Source organism: Lepidochelys kempii, chromosome 1 (assembly GCF_965140265.1).
Source record: "Lepidochelys kempii isolate rLepKem1 chromosome 1, rLepKem1.hap2, whole genome shotgun sequence".
NCBI classification, from domain to species: domain Eukaryota; kingdom Metazoa; phylum Chordata; order Testudines; family Cheloniidae; genus Lepidochelys; species Lepidochelys kempii.
The window spans coordinates 278,970,357-278,994,362 of record NC_133256.1 but is presented as its reverse complement, the minus strand read 5'-3'; the positions used below and the strand labels follow the sequence as shown (position 1 = coordinate 278,994,362).

General features: G+C 41.2%; 1 protein-coding gene across 3 annotated transcripts in view; it reads right to left on the bottom strand.

Annotated features, from left to right (window-relative positions):
• Positions 1–24,006, bottom strand: part of PAWR (pro-apoptotic WT1 regulator) — a 141,168-nt gene that overhangs the window by 54,993 nt on the left and 62,169 nt on the right. For all 3 annotated transcript variants that reach the window (XM_073327682.1, XM_073327680.1, XM_073327681.1), the window contains exon 3: positions 4,008–4,136. In XM_073327682.1, the coding sequence (XP_073183783.1) occupies positions 4,008–4,136 (129 nt within the window). The remainder of the gene's footprint in view (positions 1–4,007; positions 4,137–24,006) is intronic.

Genomic DNA, 24,006 nt, shown 5'->3' with positions numbered 1-24,006 from the left:
AGAATCACTGCTTTCCAAGATACAGTCCGACATTCTGCAGGTCGGGGTTTCAATTCTTGTTCCTAGATGTATGAAAGTTTGCATTTGGCAGTATTAAAAACTCATTTTGTTCAAATGGGCAGGTTCATATTACCAAACAATCCGGATTGCTTTGTATGACTTATTAAATTACTCTGCCAATTTGTGTGTCATCTGCAAATTTATTCACCAGTGATTTTATATTTGCTTCCAAATCATTGAAGACACTGAATAGTATTGGGATCAGTACTAATCCTTGAAGAACCCCACTGGGAATACCCCCATTCGATGACTCCCTGTCAACAACTACTTTTTCGAAGTCTGCGGGTTAGCTAGTTCTTCATCTATTTAATATGTATTTCATGGATATCATTTCGGGCTTTTTTCTTTTAAAGCAATCTGAATGTACTACAGTGCTGCTTCTTCACCTTACCCCGTCAGTCTGGGTCAGTGGCTCTTGTTCTCCGCCTCCAACCATTCTTGTCAAGTGTTTCTTCCAAGCTGACAGCAACCTTCCTCAGGTTTTCCTTCAGCATCTCGACCCACTTTTTTTCCTAGGACTTCCTTGTGGTCATCATCCTGTGATTATTACTCTCTTGTACTCCCTGACGAACATATCCCACATCTTGTCATCACATATTAATCTCAGCCAATACTCCCTCAGCTTTTCGGCTATGGAGGCTACCTGTTGCAAGGCTCATATGATTTCACTGTGTAGACCACCACCTCTAGTCTAACCCAGCAAGCACCTGGCATTCTCATTTTGGCAGTGTGAAGCAGTAATTCTCTCCTCCTCATTGGCCAACATTCAGACTCTCATGTCATGTCTGGACTAACAGTATTCTTAATGTTTTGCTTGGTAGTCTACCTGGCATATTCTTATCACAGACAATTCCCATTAACTCCCTGGACTTACACCAATCACTCTTCATGAAGCTCCTAACATCTGCATTCATATTCCCATCATGGCTCAACACTGAACTAATGAATTTAAATTGTTGCACAGTGTGTGACGGATTGGGTCACAGAAACCCTCTTGGGACTGCCATCTGATATGCTGAGACTACCTCTGAGCCAGTTTTCCCTGTTAGCTTGGGACTTCAGTACCCTGTCTTGAGCCAGACAAGCTAGCCTGCTGAAAAAAAAAAAAAAAAAAAAAAAAACAGACCCAGGTCTGAACCACGTCCCCCAAAAGCTGCGGACTTAACTGAAAATGGCTTAGAAGGTGCTCCTGTCTCTAGCACCCAGATACCCAGCTCCCAATGGGATCCAAACCCCAAATAAATCAATTTTACTCTGTATAAAGCTTATACAAGGTAAACTCATATTGTCCGCCCTCTATTACACTGATAGAGAGATATGCACAGCTATTTGCTTCCCCAGGTATTAATCGCTTACTCTGGGTTAATTAATAAACAAAAAAGTGATTTTATTACATATAAAAAGTAGAAATTGAAGTGATTCCAAGTAATAACAGACAGAAGTAAATTGCCAAGCAAAATAAACACACAAGTCTGAGCCCAATACATTTAAGAAACTGAATGCAGGTAAATCTCACCCTCAGAGATGTTCCAATAAGCTTCTTTCACAGACTAGACTCCTTTCTAGTCTGGACCCAATCCTTTCCCCTAGTACAGTCCTTGTTCCAGCTCAGGTAGTAGGTAGGGGATTTCTCATGACTGCAGCCCTCTTTGTTCTGTTCCACCCCCTTATATATCTTTGCACAAGGTGGGAATCCTTTGTCCCTCTCTGGGTTCCCACCCCTCCTTCTAAATGGAAAAGCACCAGGTTAAAGATGGATTCCAGTTCAGGTGACATGATCAAATGTCACTGTAAGACTTCATTACCCACTTGCCAGCACACATGTATACATGAAGACTTACAAGTAAACAGAACCATTTGCAACCAATTGCCCTGGTTAATGGGAGCCATCAAGATTCCAAGACACTATTAATGGCCCACACTTCGCATAATTACAATAGGACCTCAGAGTTATATTTTATCTTTCTAGTTTCAGATACAAGAATGATACATTTATACAAATTGGATGACCACACTCAGTAGATTATAAAAGATTTATAATGTTCCCTTACAAGAAACCTTTTGCATGAAGCATATTCCAGTTACATTATATTCATACTCATTAGCATATTTTCATAAAATCATATAGAGTGCAACGTCACACAGACTAACTCTATACCACTAGTTTAATTGGCTTCTCATTGTCCCTCTCAAAGAAGTATGTATTCGGTCTTGTCAGAAGAAAATGGCTTACAAATCATCTAATACACCCCTTCCATAGTACTAGGTCCATTTCCAGTTTGTATTTATCTTTGTGGCATAATCGACAATAATGTCATTGACAAAAAAGCTTGCTTCACAAAGTCTCCCCCCTAATTTCCTGCATAAAGGTGTCCATTCCAAATCACAAACAGTAATGGGTTTAACACTGATCCTTAATGTAGGCCTACCCTCACAGTGAATAATTCATGTTGCACCATACTAACCACACTAAGCTCCCTACAGGAGTCTAGGACGAGTACATCTATGCAGTTACCTTTATCAACCAAACCTCTAACCTCCTTAAAAATGAAATCAGGTTTGTTCTACAAGACCTATTCCATAAAACTGTGACCGGCTGGACAAGAAACTAGGACAATGCACCTGGGAGGAGAACAGAAAGGGACAAGAAAATTGGATCGCTGCCTCATTCAGTACATGGAATGGACTTGCTCGGGGGATAAATAAGGATTATGTAGTGAAGCGGACTCATCTGTAGAACCCTTGCCTCATTTGTTGCACAAGTTGGAAGGCAGTGAAAGAGGCAAGGGATTGAAGGAAGCGAAAAGATGAGCTCATGGTTAAGGCAGTTGAATGATACCCTGGAGAACTGAATTCTATCCCTGCATCTGCCACAGAGAGCTCCTATGTGATGCTAGACAAGCCATAGGCGCCAACTTTCCCTGGTGCCGGTGGGTGCTAGCACAGCCCCTGCCCCCCAGCCCTATCCCCATTCCAACCCCTTCCTTAAAGTCCCCGCCCCAACTCCGCCCCCATTGGACCTCTCCCCAAATCCCCGCCCCAGCCCCGCCTCCTTCCCCGAGCACACCGCATTCCCCCTCCTCCCCCGTAGCTGTTTCACGGTGCAAGCGCTGGGAGCTAGGGGAAAAGCGGAGACACAGCGCGCTCAGGGAAGGAGATGGAGCAGAGACGCAGCTGAGCTGGGGTGGGAGGGTTGGCCGGGAAGCTGCCGGTGGGTGCAGAGCTCGTCTTTTGTGTGCTTTTACCCTACACGATACAGATTTGATGGGGGAGACCACCATTTCTCAGATTGGGAGTTGTGACCCAAAAGGAAGTTGCGGGGGGTGAGGGTGGGGGGGGGAGGGTTTAAAGGTTATTTTGGGGGGGGGGTCATGGTATTACCACCCTTATTTCTGCGCTGACTTCACAGCTGGGCAGCCAGAAAGCAGCAGCTACTAGCTGGAAGCCCAGCTCTAAAGGCAGCACCCCTCCAGCAGCAGCGCAGAAGTAAGGGTAGCAGTACTGCAATCCCTCCCCCACACAATTCCTTTTTGGGTCGGGACCCTTACAATTACAACACCATGAAATTTCATATTTAAATAGCTGAAATAATGAAATTTATTATTTTTAAAATCCTATGACCGTGGAATTGACTAAAATGGACCGTGAATTTGGTAGGGCCCTACTTATATACCTTTTCTTACAAAAGAAAATCAGGCAACAATGTAACAAGACAAATACAATTAATGAGCATTTTAAATGTGATAAAAATGAAGGATGACTAAATCAATGTACATTTTAAGTAATACAATGGACTACCAGTTTTGATAACTTGTTCCCGCTTACAAAATAGTTTACTGCCTTGGTTGGCGTTGAAACAGGAGTCAGAAACATGAGATTAACCAAATTTAAGTCTGGAATTAGCAACTGAATTACATTTTAAACGGAACAAAATTTTACGTTCTCACCTGTGTTAGGTATGAGCCACCCGGGTCTGCACTGGCAGATTCATTCTGCATTGTATTCTGTTGCGTGATAGCATCTTCCCTCTTTCGTTCCTTCTGTCCTGTTTCATCATCATCATATTCATCTAGACTCTAAAAACAAAACAGACAACTGTAAAAAAAGCTGTATTACATTTTGGATATCTATGCAAACAAAAACTGAAGCAATCTATGAAGTTTATATATTAGTATTAATATTTTCAAAGATTAGTTCAAGATTTATGTATTTTGTTTAAATTAACATGGCTTTTTGATTCAATATTGGTCAAGCTATAATAGTTTAAATATAGGGATCAAGTCTGGGAAACTAAGATTTTTTTTCTTAAATAGTACAGTAACCCCTCCTTAACATTGTAGTTATGTTCCTGAAAAATGTGACTTTAAGCGAAACATTAAGCAAATCCGATTTCCCCATAAGAATCAATGTAAATGGGGGGGTTAGGTTCCATGGAAATTTTTTTCCACCAGACAAAAACACTATATTATTTAAGTTTTAAACAAAATTTATTTCTAGACACAGCAAGGATAACTGTGAAGCTTGGTTGAGGTGGTGAAGTTAGAGGGTGGGATATTTCCCAGGGAATGCCTTACTGCTAAATGATGAACTAGAACTCAGCTGAGCCCTCAAGGGTTAACACCTTGTTGTTAATGTAGCCTCACACTCTACAAGGCAGCATGAATGGAGGGAGAGGAGACAGCATGGCAGACAGAGACACACCCTGTGTGTGGGGGAGAGAGAGATGCCCATTGCCCCTTTAAGTATGCGGACACCATTCTAAGTACATTGCCTTTAAAAAGATCAGGAAGCTGAGACAGCAGCTGCGGCCAGCTCTCTTGATCCTGAGCCCTGTTGTGTCTCCCCCTGCTCTATATGGAGAAGGGGTAAGCGGGGGGGAGGAGGGGGAGGGCAAGGAGTAGGGAGAGGGAGACACCCTGACATTAGCTCCCCCTCTTCCCCACTCCCCCAATCAGCAAGCAGGAGGTTCCTGGTACCAGCTCCAAGGCAGAGAGCAGGAGCAGCACATGGCAGTGGGGGAGGGACAGCTGAACTGCCAGCAATTGATAACATGCTGGGGAGCTGATGGGGGGCTACCGTTCCACCCTGCTTCCAAGCCCCCACCAGCTAGCTGCAATGGTCTGCTCTTCCTGCAAGCAGGGGACAAAGCAGGCAGCTGCCAAACATTATAAGGGAGCATTGTACAACTTTAAATGAGCATGTTCCCTAACTGATCAGCAACATAACAAAGTTAACTGGGATGACTTTAAGTGAAGAGTTACTGTAGTTAAGAAAAAGTCAGTTCCCCCCCAAAAAACTCCCAATTGTCTTCAGCAACATTTGTAGGCCTGTATAAGCCCAACAAAGGAAATGAGAGGAAATGTAGAGTTAAAATAGAAAAACCAGACTGACACTTCAACACATACCACTGGACCTTCTTTTTGGCACAGCAGCATTTGTTAAGACTGGAATGTCAATCTGAATGTTCTGCCTTAATTCTACGTTTCCATGCTTTTGTCATTTCAGTTGCACTCTTAACATTAAACCAATCTAGTGGTCTGCTTCTGTTTGCAGTAGTTTGTGTAGCTCAAAAGCTTGTCTTTTTCACTCATAGAATAAAAGATTACCTCACTCATCTTGTCTAATTAGTACTAATGAGTAAGGCTGCTGTGTCACAGATTGTGACTTTCCGTCACCGTCATGACTTCTGCAGCTGTCAGTGCTGGTTCAGGAGCTGCCCGAGCCAGGCAGCCCCTGGGCCAGCAGCAGCAGTTTGGATATGTGGAAGGGGGCTCAGGGTTTGGGTGCTGAGTGGCACTTACTTGGGCATGCTTCCTTGCTTTCACCAGCATGTCCCTGCAGCTCCTAATTTCTCACTGGCTGCGCTTCCCAGCCAGTGAGAGCTGCTGGAACTGGAGCTTGTGGCAGGAGCAGCACGCGGAGCTCCCCTGGCCACCCTTCCCCCTAGGAGCTTCAGGGACATGCCTTTCGGTCCCAGGTAGGGAGCCTGCCAGCCCCACCAACTCCTGCCCCCCGCCCCAGCAGGGGTCCCAGGCCACCCTCCTCCAGCAGCCACAGTCCCCCCACCCAAGTTTTAGTTAGGAGTAAAAGTCATGGACAGGTCACAGGCTGTGAATTTTTGTTTACTGCCCATGACTTTTACTAAAAATACCCATGACTAAAACATAGCCTTAGTAATGAGAGGTTCTCCTCTTAAAGACAGAATATACTAGCATTTATAACATGGCAAATGCTATAGGCTATAGCACTAGAAGCTGAAGACCAGCCATTTTCCTAATAATTCATTCTGATGGAACACAAGACTTTAAATAAAACAAAACAAACCCAAACAATTGAAAGCAAAAAGAGAAAAGAATTCATCTTTAGTTCTTATAAAGCCAGACTTCTACAAAAATAACTATTGACCTGATATAGGATTTCTCAAATGAAATGAAGATTAGTGTCACACAGTGGATGTATGATACTTTACTGGAAAAAATAAATTAACGAAGACTAAAACTCAGTGCAGATTCTGCCCCCACGTTTCAAAATATTCAATTAATAAAGTGAAAATCCTGGAAAACCTCAAAGGAAAGAAGTTTTCAACTTTGAGATAGTTTGAGATTAGAGTGAGGAAAGCTATCTTAATAAACCTTAAAGTTATAAAAAACAAACAAAGCAATAATAATTTCAAATAAATTCTTTAAATTTTTAAAAGGTTATCTGAATTTACACAAAATGTACATAGAAAAAAAACTGTCAAATTGCTATTTTAATCAGAAAAAAACCTCTTCCTCCTCTGCTTCATCTTCATCTCAAATACACCTAATTCAGATTTTGTAGCAATCGTAGTGAGATGAAACATTTCCCCCGCCCCCCCCATCAAATATCATTAGCTCTTCAGTGCAAGGATTATCTACTTGTTACTAACAATTGTATTGAAAATACCCTTAGCAGTTTTGGACATTAACATTGAGATTGGTATGGGTTTCCCACCCTCAACGTTTTAGAAAAAAAATTATTAAGTTAGCAGCACATGGAGCAGTGCATCTCCTCCACCCCCATCACCATTCCCATGAGCTCAAAGGACACACAATAGTGACAATAAATCAATATTGTCAAACTGCATTACACACAAATACTCCAAATGAGATTGCAACTGAACTGTGTAGTGTCAGGCTCACTCCCTGACAGGAGAGCAGCTATGTAAAGCCTGAAACTGGAACAGCATGGGGGGGGACGGGGGGGAGGATGGATTGCCTCCCTACCCAACTAAAACATGGTGCAGAACCCACAGACCAGCTCATGCTAAGGCAACTGTGAGCGGTGTAGAGCCACAAAATGCTGTGGTGCCTTTGACTGCTTATAGATGCACTAGGAGAAGTTTGCTGAGATCCACCTGTGAAACGGATCATCTGCTCCTCATGGTTCCTTACAGCTAATGAAGCCTTGACAAGGATTGTTAATCTCTCTCTGAAATGGACAACCTGCCACAGTCTGGCCCATTCTCAAGAAAAAAATACACTAGCTGAAAACATACTGATGTCCTAACATAGATTTAATATTTAGAACTATACTAAACACAAGATGTTTACCCTAAAATTTTCAAAAATATTTATGAAGAGCTAGTCTTAGCTTTCAGTTCTAGTGGCCATGGTTCTAAGTTTTGGAAGTAAAATATCATATGTGATAAAACTTGAGACTTTTCTTGACTTTAAGTGGTAGATTTAATTAAGAAGGTATTACTTAAAGTTAGAAATATACAAAATCTTATCACAGTCTGAGGCTGTTTTAATAACCATATTATTATCTTACTGCTGCAATTATCTAGACCATTAGGACATTTCAGTCAATCGGAGTGTTGTTCTGCCTTGCATTCCATTCTTCTCTGAAATAGTTTGCTTTGCTTTATAAAATGGTTTCACATCATTAAGCACAACAAATACAAGAATTCATGTCTCTGTCAGCAGTATCAGAGTACTGTACTGAACCACAGAGGTGTGATGCTGACATCATACTTTTCTTGCTTTTTTAATTTTGCTGCTTGATGCAAGGGATTTCAAATCTCTTAACAAAAAAAGTATTTTCCATTCAAATCACTTGTGTTCTGGTACAGCAGATATTCAGTGTGACATTTGCACATCTGATCTTAATACAAACAATCCACAAAAATTCCTAAGGTTTTCTAGCATTTCAATAAATATTTGATGCTGTAGGATAAACAGTTTGTCTATAAACCTCTACTGTGGAAAATAAAAGCAGGATGTTTTCCTCATCATTCCTCATCAATTCACTTGAAAACAGCCACGAATATAGTCCTGCACTCCCAGCCCACTGCCAGTTTGCAGCTGAATTTGACTTAATAGAAAGAAAACATTTTAAATGAATCACAGCTGTACACAAACTTTAGTGGAAGTGACTAAAAAACAATTAGAGATTATGTTTTTTCCCGTAACTGAAAATGGTGTTCTAATGGAAGAAAAGTCTCTAACTAGATCAGTTTACACTGAACATCACATTTGAACACACATGAGCAAATAATGAAATTGCAGAAATCAAGCAACACTGCTTATTTTGAAACTGCTTTTCACTTCCCAGTCATGAATACTATATGTTATAACAAAGATAACTTTACCATTTAGGAGGCAAGACAGATAGGATTGTACAGAAATTGGTTAGAGAAAAAAATTCTAATACCATTTGGGGATATAGTACCTTTCCCCAAAAACCTTCAAAGGAGGTGGAGCCGCCACATATATACTTCATATCTTTTTGGCAATTCCTGAAATATTTAGATCAGCATTTCCCAGACTTTTTTGGCCATGGAACACGTATTACTTTGTAGTTGTCTGGTTTTCAAATAAAAAATTGTGTTATTTATGCTCAGATATATTTCATTTTATAAAACAAAGCAAAATACAAATTTAAAATAACTTGAACTAAATTTCTAACTGGAAAGCGCATATAAAGTAGTACAAAAATCAAGTGCAAGAGTCAAAATTAAATGCTAGATTCTTTCACGGAACACCCTATTCACATCGTGCAGAACACCAGTGTTGCGCGGAACACAGTTTAGGAAACGCTGATTTAGATGAACTTGTAGCAATTTCTTTGCATTTTTACAGAATTCTTCGTATGGAAAGAACCTAACAGCTTTGCAGAATTAGCTAGTCTACAGACACAGACACAACCATCTCACGTGTGGAATGTTCCAGATGTTTAACAGAACATCAGCATTATAGAATTGTTTAGGCCAAAGAATGGTGACTACAAGGTAAGCAAACCGTGTTCAAGCAAGAATCAAATGTTCAAATTCTGCCTATTTAGGAGCTTTACAAGACTCTTTAATGGCTTCAACACTCTTCCCAGGAACCTGCTTAACAGGTTTTAATAACCTATGAGTGGTGTGAAATTTATGGATCTTATACAGGGCTTTTTGTACACCACATATCTAAGTGCTTTCCATGTAATAGGTTAAATACTAGCAAGCAGTGACTATGCTGGACAAAAGGACAGGTATTATACACTCAATTCACTTAGTCTTTCAGTCTATAATCTAGAAATTATTTTATTGAAAAGGTAAACAGTGACATTAGGATTAGCCGCTTGTCTAGCATAAAAAAAGCTTTTTACTGCCCACATAAAATAAACATGAGTGTCCCAAGCAGGGGCTTCAAACATCTGAACTCAAGGAAGGAACTTTCAGAAGTGCAGAAGGTAACCACATCCAAGTAGAGCATTTCAGCATCTATATCGGTCATGATCATAAGCATGGATTTTCAAGAGACCGATTAAAGGCAGAAATCTTTGGTATCAAAGAACATCTGAATGCAGCACTGGGTCGTGAAAAGCAGGTGGCCCACAGTTGGTTACATACTGCATGGTGGGATGCTTTGGGGTTGACTGTGATGCCTCATTTGGAAAGAAATACAAGGGTTCAAAACAAAAAACAAAAAAAGAAGGACACATGTCCCTTGGGGTGGAAATAAGAGCAGGACTCCCTGTGGGGAACCTCAAGCTTCTGGTGGTTATAAGCCACATTTTACATGAATCTTTTCAAACTGATTGTCACAGTAATACAAGTTTTGCAATCAGTTTCACTGCTGCTCTTCAGAGCATCATGTGTAAAAATAAAATTAAATAATTATGTAAGTTACATGCTGCTGCTTGGAGAAGCTACAAAATGAGTAGCTGCAGGCACTGTTATCCAAAGAAAAACATCCCTGCCACCCCCTACAAAAAAAGGGAAAGATCGGAAGAATAGTGGCCAAAGCTCCCTTTTCTCACATCAGCCAGGAGGCTTCAGCAATAAGAGACAAAGCTCTGCCTCCCTCCAGCAAATAGAGGGGTTGGCGCTTCAGTTTAGTAGACATGTACATGCTAAAGGCTGATACTTAAGCTGGAACTGCCCCAAGATATCACACTGGTAGAAATCCCGAGCACCGTACTCCTTCCCACAACTGGGAACATCAATCTCTTTACCAAAATGTTGTACTTTGACTCACTGGTGGGGGCTCCTTTACCATCAACAGGGCTGACCTTAGGGGTTGATGAGCTGGGCTGCCACCCAGGGCACAGTATTTAAGGGAGCACCCTGCTAGTATCTCCTGCCCACCTGACAGCCAGCAAGGCTTAGAAGCAGCCAGGCAAGAGAGGGCAGATGGACCACGCTGCAGTTTTATTCATGTGCTATGGGAATATTCCCAGATATAGATAGTTTGGGTTAAGAACACCTCTAATATTACATTTTGACATGGAGTCAATTCCCAAAGCTGCCATTCTTGGTGTTACACAGTTCCATGTGATCTTGAAGTGATGCTTCTACTAGGGAGGAGCCTTGTATGGATAGCGAATGGGTGGGTGAGTGGCAGAAAGGGATTAAACCAGTAGCAGCAGCAGGAAGAGAAGGGAAGGAAAGTATGGGGTCTCCCATTCACAGGTTTTTGCCGATTTTTGTTTTTCAGCAATGTGTTCCAACAGGCAGCTTAAACTTTCGATGACCCCCAAACCCAATATAGGTTAAGCAACATTACACTAGACAATAGGTTTCATGTTAAAAGAACTGGGAAGAAAGCATCCATTAGATTCACAAAAATGACCATAGTTTTATGTTTTTATGGTATTCTTGGGAAAAGCATTATGACAAGTGTATCTATACTACCAATTTTTTCTAAAATTCCCTCCTGTTCAGCTTGGTGGAGTAAATGTAAACAGTTCAAGATTGTGTGCAATGTTACCAATATGTAGTCTCACCCTGCTCAGAGAGAGTTAGAGGACTACTGTGAAAATAATGCTCTTACTTGTGCTACCCTTGTGTGTATCACTGCTGAAGCAACTGCTGGGTGGAAGCAACAGTGGGGAATTTGGAAAAAAAAATCCTAATGTAGATAAGCCCAAAACGCAGTGATCCCCAACCTTTCCGTGGCCAAGAGCAAATCCAAGGGCAGCGGCAACGCTTCTCCGCCAGAAGTGCTCATCGGCGGCATTTCAGTGGCAGCCCTGACGGCGGGCGCACATAAATGCCCCGGCCAGCGTCATGGAACCCGCAGGCACCACATTGGGGACCACTGCCCAAACAGATGATGTACCGTTGCCTTAGGTGCCAGAAGAGAACTCTGAAAAAGATGCATACTGGAAAAAAACAGACTGACTAGAATAGTTGCTACAATATTTTCGGGCATCTTCTAAAACAAGCAGACTTGTAGATTTTTATTGCACTCTATTTCCTTCCATTACACTAGAGACTGGCATCTTAAAGAGTTATGGGGTGGGTGGGATGGATGGTTGGGGGAAGTGTTTGAGCAAATGAGTTTATCAATTCTGTGTGTTTTGAAATGCATATTTTATTACATTTGTAAACTAATAATTTCATCAATTTGCAATACAACCTTGATATCAAGTTGCATTGAAAATATTTGTTAAAAGTTGGTATGAGGCTTTCATATTTTCTATTCCCTGGTTTAGTGAGCTAATACTCTGTTTTCTGGTGCTATCCACCTGAACCTCATTCAATGTTTACAGCAATCATTATCACACTTGAAGGGTTGGAGTCAGGTCATGTCACACTGTTTAAGCCAGACATGAACACTGACAAGCAGTGACGCTCAACAGGCAATAACCAATACCTTATATGTGAGACCAATACTAATGGGATTGAAGAGTTCATAAAATTTCAAAATTACAGTAGGTACAGTGCATAAGCTGCAGTAGGGTGGTGCACTGCATCGCTTTCTCCTTATCCTTCACATCACCACAAAGCAATCACAAAGCACCACTGAAGGCCCTGGAATATGAAGAGATGTTGATTTGTTCTTCAACACTTGCATTAAGGGTGCCACTGGCTTCATATTACCGGTCATTTGTACAAATTGGTGTTTCCTAAAACCCACCACCACCACCACGGTTCTACTATAAAGTCAGATTTTTCACTAAATGTATGCTGGAGGTTTCTCGTAGATGGATCCAAGTTTTCTATCTGCACTTATACACCACACAGTCCCAGAAAGCATGTGCACTCTGGTCTGCTCAGTCTCTTCAGAATTATTAGAAGTTTCTGAGCTGTTAGGGACACTACTTACATAGAGGTGGAATTATCTTCTTTTGGTGCTTATTTGAAAATTTAAGCAGAGTGATGGAGACTAGCATCATGGGCCAAAGAGAGGCAGAAGGCAACATCTGAACAGCAAATGAGAGATGACGGGTAGGATGGGGATAAACTGTGAAGTCTCTTGAAAGTGAAGACAAGCAGTTTATATTTGATGCAATAGAGAAGGAGGAGCCAGTGGAAGGATGCAAAGAGGAATGACATGGTCAAAGAGACAAGGTAGGAAAAATCTTTGCAGCAGAATACTGAATGGATAGGAGGAAGAACAAAATTAGAGAGTGAAGGAAGCTAAGAGAGGACAAGATTTCAAGAAGAAAAATATGGACTATTGTGTCAAAGGCAGTTGACATGTCAAGGAGGATGAGGATGGAGTAGTGGTTCTGCACTTTAGCTATGAATAAGTCATTAGAGACTATGGCAAGAGCAGTTTCAGTGGAGAGCAAGAGGCGGAAACTGGATTGCAAAAGGTCTAGGATAGAAGTGAAGGAGAGGAACTCCAGACAGTGATTATAAACATCACATTCATTGACCTTAGAAAGCAAAGAAAGAAGTGAGATGGGGCAGTAGTCAGTAGTCATTTTTGTTGTTGTCGTTGTTTTTAAAGATGAGAAAGACTAAAGCATACTTGTAGTATGAGAGGGAAGAGCCATAAGGGAGTTTTTTTATAATTCTATCAGAGCTTTGGCACAGCTGTAGGTATTGTCCCAGGAGTGCCCCTTCAACCTCATATGTTCCGATAGCTGTTTGTAGATCTTTGCATTGGACTCCTATTCAGATAGCCTGGACATGCTCCTCCTCCAGAGAGAAAGGAAATCAGGACTCCCAGATAGAATGATACAGAAACATAGCAGCCATGCCCTATAACACATTCTGGGTATATGAACTTGCCCCAAAGGGTGCACTTGAGAGTTTTAAACAGGAAGGTGGCATCCAATCAAGATGACCCCAGAGCAATGGAGGGCACACAGGTAAATAGAGATGATGATCCTGATATGAAGCATTGCAGAGTGGGATAGCAGTGGGAGGACTGCCTGAAGTGGTATAGTTAATTTGAAATATGGATGCATCCACACAAAACTTTTACCAATATTATTCATTTTAGCATAGAACAGTGTTGCATACAAAGTGAATTAAATGGGGGATAAGTCAACAGGCAGATATAAATAGATAAAAGAAAAAGAGAACTTGTATGTGGACACAAACTAGTTATAGCAAAAAAAGCTTTCCCATGTAGACAAGGCCTAACAAGGTATTTTTCAGTTTGTTGAAGGAGTGATGCTGTTTTTGTTGTTTAGGGATTTAACATCAGGCTATTCCATGCTTTAATTGTAAAATATTGGAAGTCCTCTGTCCAATATTCTGTGGTCAAGATTTCAGATTCCTGTGGGAGGCTGCTGTTTTAGGACAACAGATTCTTTACGGTTTGTGTACTTTCAGGTCACATACTTAGCAAGATATCAGCTTGGTCCTAGTGACTGTTAGTAATAAGACATTTTATTTAATAATGAAGCAAAAAGTCAACTACATGTAGTTTCCTATCTGTAAAATGAGAATAATGATACTAGTTTCCTTTGTAAAGTGCTTTGAGATCTATTTATGAAAAGCACAACTTAAGAGCTAGGTATTATCTACTGAAATTATGGTCTTTATATGCATGCATCCTATTGGGGGTTATTCTGTATTTTATTTGCCAGGGGCTCAACTGCTAAGGCAAAGAGAAGTAAGGATAAGGGTCATCTTTATCTGCTTTTCTACTGTGTGTAAGGGGGTTCTGAGTTTAAGCCATTCACTCAGATTGGTGGGTGGGTGAGGAAATGAATACAAGATGTTCATCCATGAGATGAATTAAAACTCCAAATCCCAGGTGGTGCAAATAAAAATGCTATTACCACCACTTTTATTCTGTGGTAAACTCTCTCAGCATCCAGTGACAGACCAAGAAGGTTACTTCCAGAAAGTTTACGGTTCAGGTAAAAACATTTAGAGTTATTGCTACAACTGCACTATAATAAATCCATTTGGAGGAGGTGGGGAGGAGTCTGGATGAGGAGTCTGCTACTCATGTTATTAAAATGTGCTTTTAATTTCTCCGACTACAGGCTAAAGCCTATAATAATGTCACTTGGAAAACAGAAGGCTGAGTGAGCATGAGGGTATAAAGGAATGTTTTCACAGGCGCAGTTAGTAAATACCATTGGCTCTAGCAGACATTCTTCCTTAAATGGAAACTAGCACTGACTTAGCTAAAAGAATCTTTTGCTACAACAGAAGTGACAGGCTAGCTATTAACCTTTGTAGCACCTGCACTAAAACCCATACAAGCAGTAGGATACTTGAACACATAAATTGCCTTTAAAGTGTGTTTCATTTTACAATACTTTAGAAATGCTTCATTTTCCTCCCATTTTATGTTTGGCTTTTGCACAGCTTTGGAAGAGAAAAAGGAACCAGAAGTGTTATATACAAATGTAAGCATTATAACAACAGAAATTGCTCAACTAGGACAGATCTTATAAGGCCTTAGACAATTTAAGGATGGGAGAACTAGTTCAGATAAAATCAGAACTGAACCTTCATCCGAAATTGTGGCCAAGTTTCATTTGTGGATTTAAATTATAATTGCTCTTAAAAAAAGGTGAAAATAAAAATTCACGCACCTCTGCAATTCCTTATTCCGTCTGAGAAACACCACAGTGCTCTCTTCAGCTTCCCACCCAGATTTCCAGTCCAGTTTTACAAATATAATAGACTGATAGTTCAAAATAGGACTCAAACACCCCAAAGTCTGGATGTGTATGTGAACTGATTCTACTTTATTGTATGCCTCTGAACAGAACATTTCTAAACCTGACTGTCAACCCACATTAACTGTACATGCTTACAAAGGACAAATGCTGTGCTTCTGGATTAAAGATGAGGTCATCACCTCAAACCTTCAGGCTGTGTACACAGTAGGACTTTTTCCCTAAAAATTCCCATGGTAGCAGTTTCCCATTTCCACTGGTTCTTCTCCACTGGTGTTAGCAATGGTAAGAACACTAGTTTAGGACAGAGATTCTGCAGCTGCTAGAATTTTTTGCTATCACTTTGTCTAACACCGCTCAGAGAAGGCAGACACACACATCTTGGTAATTAAAGCATTATCACCTTGTACACTCAACCATTATCAAACACTGCTACTTCTAGTGGAGCTGACCTCCTGGTAATGAAGGTGGGAAATTTTTAGGAAGAAAAATATGGTATAGACATGACCACAGAGACTTCAACATAGCAGTTACATTCCACCTAACATTCTAGGGTTTTAGGCTTCTTTTATTCCTGTTTTAGGTAAATTTTCTGCTGCATTAGGTTTGCAAAACCACTTGTTTTCCTTAACACAGTTATGCTCTATCTAGACTTCCAGCACATTGTTAAGAGCATATTTAATTATTATCTGAAGGCTTTGGACATGCCTATACTATAGTGGCACAGCTATGGTGCTGCAGCTGTGCCACTGTATTGTAGATAAGAATATAAGAATGGCCATACTGGGTCAGACCAAAGGTCCATCCAGCCCAGTAACCTGTCTGCCAACAGTGGCCAATGCCAGGTGCCCCAGAGGGAGCAAACCTAACAGGTAATGATCAAGTGATCTCTCTGCTGCCATCCATCTCCACCCTCTGACAAATAGAGGCTAGGGACACCATTCCTTACCCATCCTGGCTAATAGCCATTAATGGACTTAACCTCCATGAATGTATCTAGTTCTCTTTTAAACCCTCTTATAATCTTAACCTTCACAACCTCTTCAGGCAAGGAGTTCCACAGGTTGACTGTGCGCTGTGTGAAGAACAACTTCCTTTTATTTGTTTTAAACCTGCTGCCCATTAATTTCATTTGGTGGCCCCTAGTTCTTATACTATTGGAACAAGTAAATATCTTTCCCTTATTCACTTTCTCCACACCACTCATGATTTTATATACCTCTATCATATCCCCCCTTAGTCTCCTCTTTTCCAAGCTGAAAAGTCCTACAATTGACAGTAATAGTTTTTTGGTTTATGCAGGTAATCCATCTCTCAGAGGCAGTAGCTAGGACAACAAGAATTATTCTATCAGCCTACCTGTATCTACAGTGGAGATTAGGTTGATTTAACTACTTTGCACAGGTATGAATTTTTTCACAAGCCAATTTTTAGGTGTAGACCAGGCCTAGAGCCCTGTCTACACTAGCTTTATTACAGAGCTAAAAGAAACAAAACATGGCTAAATAAGGTATAAACTACTGTAGCTGTACTGGGTTCTAATAGTTTGTCCAAAATGGGCTAGAACCCTCTCTAGGAACAACAGAGTTAGAAATGTGTGCAAACATACAGTTTAAAAGTGTTTGGGCTGCAGACACATGCATGGTATGTGCTCCACTTTCAAGGAGTACCTTAATTTTTTGTTTTGCTTCCCCGAGTTGTTAAAAAAAAATTCTATTTTTTAAAAAAAATATTACAAATTGAAAGAGTTTACAAAAAGGAGAAAATGTATGTGCTTAGCATTAGCACTTGAAATAGTCCATGTAAGTGCTTACATTCATATCTCTTTTATATGAAAGCTGAGCGGAGGATTTCTGCCACAGGTGCACAAATGCATACACAGATTAACCAACCTTATTGGGTCAGTGTCGACAAAATCCCACTTTGTTAATGGGATACAGCCTTCTTGATGCATTTATGTAGCCCTCAAATCATATTCTGATTCTGCAGAACTTCAGCTTTCATTTTAAAAGTTTCTCTTGTGCTAGCAAAAAAAACCACCTACCAGTGTAAACCAGTGCAGCAATGTCTTCCAGAGCCTGTAGAAAACCTGCAGCAGTGACTGAGGGTGTGCCTACACTGCAAGTGAAGGTGTGAGTGTAGCACAGGTAGGCATACCTGCACTAGATTAAAGCTACCTAGCAAGAGTAACACTGTTAGTGTAGACAGGACAGCTCAGACTACATTCCCTTGGCCCCAGTGGACTTGTACTCCATTTGCTAGCCTATGCTACCAAGTCTATACTTAGATGTGTTACTCGTGCTTGCTAAATTTGCAGTGTGGACATACACTGAGGTATGAAATGCAGCCTAGACCAAACGACTACAAGGTGGGTGCAAAACTGGTTGGAAAACCATTCCCAGAGAGTAAGTTATCAGTGGTTCACAGTCAGGCTGGAAGGGCATAACAAGTGGGGTCCAGCAAGGATCAGTTCTGCATCCAGTTGTGTTCAGTATCTTCATCAATGATTTAGATAATGGCACCGAGTACACTTATGTTTGCGGATGATACCAAGCTGGCTGGGGTTGCAAGTGCTTTTGAGGACAGGATTAAAATTCAAACTGATCTGGACAAACTGGAGAAATGGTCTGAAGCAAATAAGATTAAATTCAATAAGGACAAATGCAAAGTACTTCGTTTAAGAAGGAACAATCAGTTGCTCACATACAAAATGGGAAGTGACTGCCTAGGAAGGAGTTCTGCAGAAAGGGATCTGGGGGTTATAGTGGATCACAAGCTAAATATGAGTCAACAGTGTAACACTGTTAAAGAAAAAAAAAGCAAACAGCAATCTGGTATGTATTAGCAGGGGTGTTGTAAGCAAGACGCGAGAAGTAATTCTTCCACTCTACTCCGCGCTGATTAGGCCTCAACTGGAGTATTGTATCCAGTTCTGGGCATCACATTTGAGGAGATATGTGGACTAATTGGAGAAAGTCCAGAGAAGAGCAACAAAAATGATTAAAGGTCTAGAAAACATGACCTATGTGGGAAGATTGAAAAAAACTGGGTTTGTTTAGTCTGGAAAAGAGAAGACTGAGGGGACATAACAGTTTTTGAGTATATAAAAGGTTGTTACAAGGACAAGGGAGAAAAACTGTTTTTCTTAACGTCTGAGGATAGGACAAGAAGCAGTGGGTTTAAATTGCAGCAAGGGAGGTTTAGGTGAGACATTAGGAAAAACTTCCTGTCAGCATGGTTAAGCACTGGAATAAATTGCCTAGGGAGACTGTGGAATCTCCATCACTGGATATTTTTAAGAGCAGATTAGACACACACCTATCAGGAATGGTCTAGATCAGAGGTGGGCAAACTACGGCCTGCGGGACCGTCCTACCCGGCCCCTGAGCCCCTGGCCCTGGAATCTAGCCCCCAGTCCCTTCCCCGCTGTCCCCCCTCTCCTGCAGCCGCACTGCTGCGCGGGCAGTGCTCTGTGGGGCGGGGCTGCGTGCTCATGCAGGGCAGTGCGGCAGCATGTCTGGCTCCAGCCAGGTGGCACGGCTGTCAGACATGCTGCTCTGAGCGGCATGGTGGGGGGGTTGGATAAGGGGTAGGAGGTTCCGGGGGGCAGTTTGGGGACAGGGGGCCATTGACTGGGGCGGAGGTTTGGTGGTGGCAGTCAGGGGATGGGGAGGAGGGATGAAATTGGGTAGGGGGTGGGTTCCCGGGAGGGGGCGGTCAGGGGACAAGGAGCAAGGGGGGTTGGGGGTTTTGAGGGGGGCAAGAGCCAGGTGAGCCACAGACTTCCCTACCCCACCCTCCATAGAGTTTCGCACACCGATGTGGCCCTGGGGCCAAAAAGTTTGCCCACCCCTGGTCTAGATAATACTTAGTCCTGCCATGAGTGCAGAGGACTGGACTAGCTGACCTCTGAAGGTCCCTTCCAGTCCTATGATTCGACTGAACTTGCAAGTTATTTAATTTTGGTCTTATGATGACACTAAGCCCTGATCTACATGGGGGGGGGAGGAGGAAATCGATCTAACTTATGCAACTTCAACTAGGTGAATAACATAGCTGAAGTCAACGTACTTAGATTGACTTACTGTGGTGTCTTCACCGCAGTGAGTTGACTGCTGTCGCTCCCCTGTCAACTCCGCCTGTGCCTCTTGCCGCGGTGGAGTACAGGAGTTGACTGGAGAGTGCTCGGAGGGGCGGGGAGGGAGGGTGTCGATTTATTCTGTCTAGCCTAGATGCGATAAATTGACCCCCGCTGGATCGATCGCTGCCCACCAATCCAGCGGTTGGTGTAGACATACCCTAAGTGTCATCATTTACTATTTGTTGATCATTATTGTTTACCGAATAGGGGAGGGGTAGGAATTGACAGTTGCTGATAGGAAATACAGATGGAAGAAATGAGGAGCTACAAAGTACGGAAAGAGCTGAGAAACAGAAAAAGGAGGAATGGGAAGGAAGAGAGACAAAGTGCAGGCATGGCACAAAGGACACGAGAGGCATAATGGCTCAGTGGATTGAGCACTCGACTGAGAGCCAGGAGACCTGGGTTCTTTTCCTGGCTAGACTACTGACCTGCTGTATGACTGTAGGCCAAGTCATCTCACCTCTTTGCGCCCATTTCCCCTCCTATCCTTTGTTTGTCTTCTCTGTTTGGATTGTCAACTCTTTGGGGGCAGGAACTGTTTCTTACTACACATCACAGTGCCTAGCACAAATGGGCCCCCTTTTCAGTTGAGGCCTTTGGGTCTAACAATGTAGTTACCCCACTCCCGCTCCCCAGCAATTTAGAGGAGTGCTGAAGAATAAGTATATTTTTCTCCCTTGCTATGCTATGATGAATGCAACAATAATACATTGAACAAATAAGTTCAGGTAACACTTTAATTACTATATTAAAAGGACACATTTTACTTACTTTTGATCATTGTGCATACTTCCCATGGGCATCAGTGGGAGCTGCACCGTGCACTGAGAGGAGCAGTGTACTGTGTTTAGATCTTGCCCATAAACCATAATTACAAACAGAACTCTGCTCGTTCTGCAAAGGTTGCCAACCCATATATTGTTGAGGGGCTCAACTACAACTTGATACCAACTCACCTTTTTAAATACTGTTCTGGCTTGAAGGGTGTGAGCACCAAAACTATGGCACAGATTTATAGTAAGGAAAAAATGTTTCCAGATTGCTTTACAATAAGCATGGAGTTTTCTCCCTCTGAAGGTAGTTCACCTTTCATTATTCTTTTTGAAAAGCTTAACAGATTGAGCTCTTTAAATCTCTCACCATAAGGCATTATCTCCAACCCTCAAATAATTTTTATGGCTTTTTTCTGCATTCTCTCCAATTTGTCAGCATCTTTTTTAAAAATGTGGACACGAGAACTGTACATAGTATTCCAGTATCAGTCTCACCAATACCATATACAGAGGTAAAAATCACCTCCCTGCTTCTACTCACTACTCCCTTGTGGTCCTTGGATGAATAAACATTAGCTCTTTTCCCACAGCATCACACTGGGAGCTCATGTTCAATTCCTTGTTCCTAGACATAAATCTTGGCATTTGGCTGTATTAAAATCCATTGTGTTTGCCTGGATACAGCTCACCAAGTGATCCAAATCACTTTGCGTGACTGCCGTCCTCATCATTTACCATGCCAATCGTTTGGGTCATCCCCAGATTTTAAATCAGCAGATTTATTTACTTCGAGATCAACAACCAATACCTTTGGGACCCACAGAACCCCCCACTACAAACATCCTCAATTCAATGATTATTCCCCATTGGCAAGTACTTTGAGATGTCAGCCATTTTTTAATCCATTTAACATGTGCTTCACTGATATTGTACAGTGCTAATTTTTAAATCAGAATGTTGTGAGGAACCTTAGGAAAGTCCAAGTTGCATCTACATTTTTACCCTTATCAACCAAATCTGTAATCTTCCCAAAGAAAGAAATCAGGTTTGTTTGACAAGACCTACTTCATATAAAGCCATGTTGAGTGGCACTTATATTACTATCCTTTAATTCTTTATTAAATGACTCTCATATTGGCTTTTCCATTATTTTGCCAGAACTGATGTCTGGCTCACCTGTCTATATTTACCCAGGTCATCCTTTTTGCCCATTTGGCCTTTTTGAATTTTGGCATAACGTTTGCACGCACTCGGTATTCTGAAATTTTTCCAACATTCCAACCTATTTAGAAAGTCAGCCACTCCAATCTTCTCAGCCAACTCCTTTAGGACTCCTACATACAACTTATCCAGGCCAACTGATTTAAAAATGCTTATCCCTTGTAGATGATGTTTAACAGCTTCCTTGGTTACTAATGAAATGGAAAGTATTTCATCATTCTCTAGTGATGAAAGTGCACCGCTTTTTTCCAAATACAGAACAAAAACATTTATTGAACACTTCCACCTCCTCATTCATGGCAAACACCTCAAACTTAAGAACTAAATTAAGAACTTGGGTGATACGGAAGGGAGAGGGGAGTAGCATGCCTTGATTTAAGACACCTCCTTGAGGACCCCTTGGTTAGAGACATGTAATTGGCATTGAATTCACTGAGTGCATCTGTGTCCCTAATATTCAGTTTTCCCAAGAGTGCAAGCTTTGAATATTACTCATGATCTCCCCCTTCATGAGAAAGAGCTGAAAACCACTAACTGAGCCACTTATGGCCCAATTCTAATGTTAGACTAACTCCATGACTTCAGTATCACTACTTTTTATTTTTACTAATGATGAGATCCAAACTGGGATCTCAGAGAAACCTTACCCAAGATTTCTTTTAAAGATATAGCCAAGCCATACCTTTGATTTTTAAAGTATTTCCTGATTGTTTAATTCATAATCCCCCACTTCAGGAGGAAGAGTACAATGTGCCCCACTGCATCAGAATAGTTACAATAGTGGCTAGTTTACACTGGGCCGGGGGGGGAGGGGGGGGAGGAGGGGAGGTTGGCCCTTAACCTATGGGTGCATAAATACGTACAGGATTAGGCTCTAAACTAAATACCAAAATGTATTTGCAAAGAATGCACCTTCTGAAGCAAGTCTTTTCAATCACTATGTGAAAACCCCTAGCACAGATAGCTTGCATTCCTAGGAGGATTTAGAGTAGCAGCCCTGTTAGTCTGTGTCTGTAAAAAGAAAAGTAGTATTTGTTAGTCTCTAAGGTGCCACAAGTACTCCTTTTCTTTTTAGGAGGATTTAAACTTGTTTGAGGAACAGCAAAACCTGCGCTTTGGGGAATGGTTTGGATTAAAACCTAAAAAATGTGACATTTTTCAACTCCTGAAATATTCTAACAGTTCTGCTGATCATTGCCAGATGAGGACAACAAATCTGTTACAACTGACTTTGCATAGTGTATGAGATTGAAAAAAAAAATATGCAGGATTAGTATGCTGTATTTTTAAAGTGTACTTAATCTTAAATATTTTATACTTTTAGTAAGTTTGGATTCCAGAATAGGTTGTTGATTTCAACTGAATCTTTGAAAAGTACTAATTTGAATAGTTACCTGTAAATTTTTATATTAAAAATTAGGGGTTGTACCCCAGGATTCTTCTTCCAGTGGAAGTCCTAAAAGGTTTTGGTTTTGTTGTTGCTAGGATTTGTTTAAAAGGTTTTTCCTGCTTGCTTATACCAAACCTGGATTTCCCTTCTCCCTGCAACTATAAATCAGTCATGAGAATAAAATATGTTATTAAAAAAAAAAAAATCAAAGAATTTCAAAATAGTCTTACTAAATCCCCTCCCTTCTCAAATATTCAGCTTTCAGTCTCTCTTCTTGTCATCCGTGGTAAACAAGGCCATAATTACTTACCATAAAAACAAGTATTTTAGAATGGTCTGTAGGCAATACATAAAATTGTACCACCAAAGGTGGGGGTGGAGGGGAGGGAGGATATGAGGGATATTTTTGACAGTGGAGTGCCTTTTTTAGTTGCTGCTGTGGCACTTAGCAGCCAAATGCTGCACCAGCATTAACCAATGGGAACCACTTTTTAAGGCGAGAACCCATTGGTAGTTGGGCCCTGCTGCACCACCTGGATGTGTGGTCCAACCCACCGACTGCCTCATAATCCAAGTCAATGGGGAAAACTGACTCAGTACCAATATTCATGGGAAGAATGAAAACTGGCATAAAGCTAAAAAGAGATAAGGACAGCTACGGACAGTTTCCCAATAATTTTAGCCTTTTTTGAGCAGCTAAGAAAGAACTATTCCAATACTAAGAGGTATGAAACAACAAAATTAACACAATTTCACAATAGAAAACAGATTGCAACAAAGTAGTAAAGTAGGTATTTTTAATTCTATAGACACTTTTCATTTAAACATTATGACATCAGTTACTGTCTCTATTTAGTCCATCTGCAAGTACTGTACTGAAGTCTTCCTATCCAAATACTCTTTAAAAACAATATTTGCTAGAGAGAGGGGATTGGGTGGCAGTAATCAGCATGGAGGAGTGGAGGGCCCAAGGCAAAAGCAATGAGAAGAGGACCTTAACATGGATATTAACTCCCAGAAAACGACAGACCCAGCTATCATAACTGTGAAACATTTGAGATTAGTAAATGAAGACTGAGTATTTAGTGTTT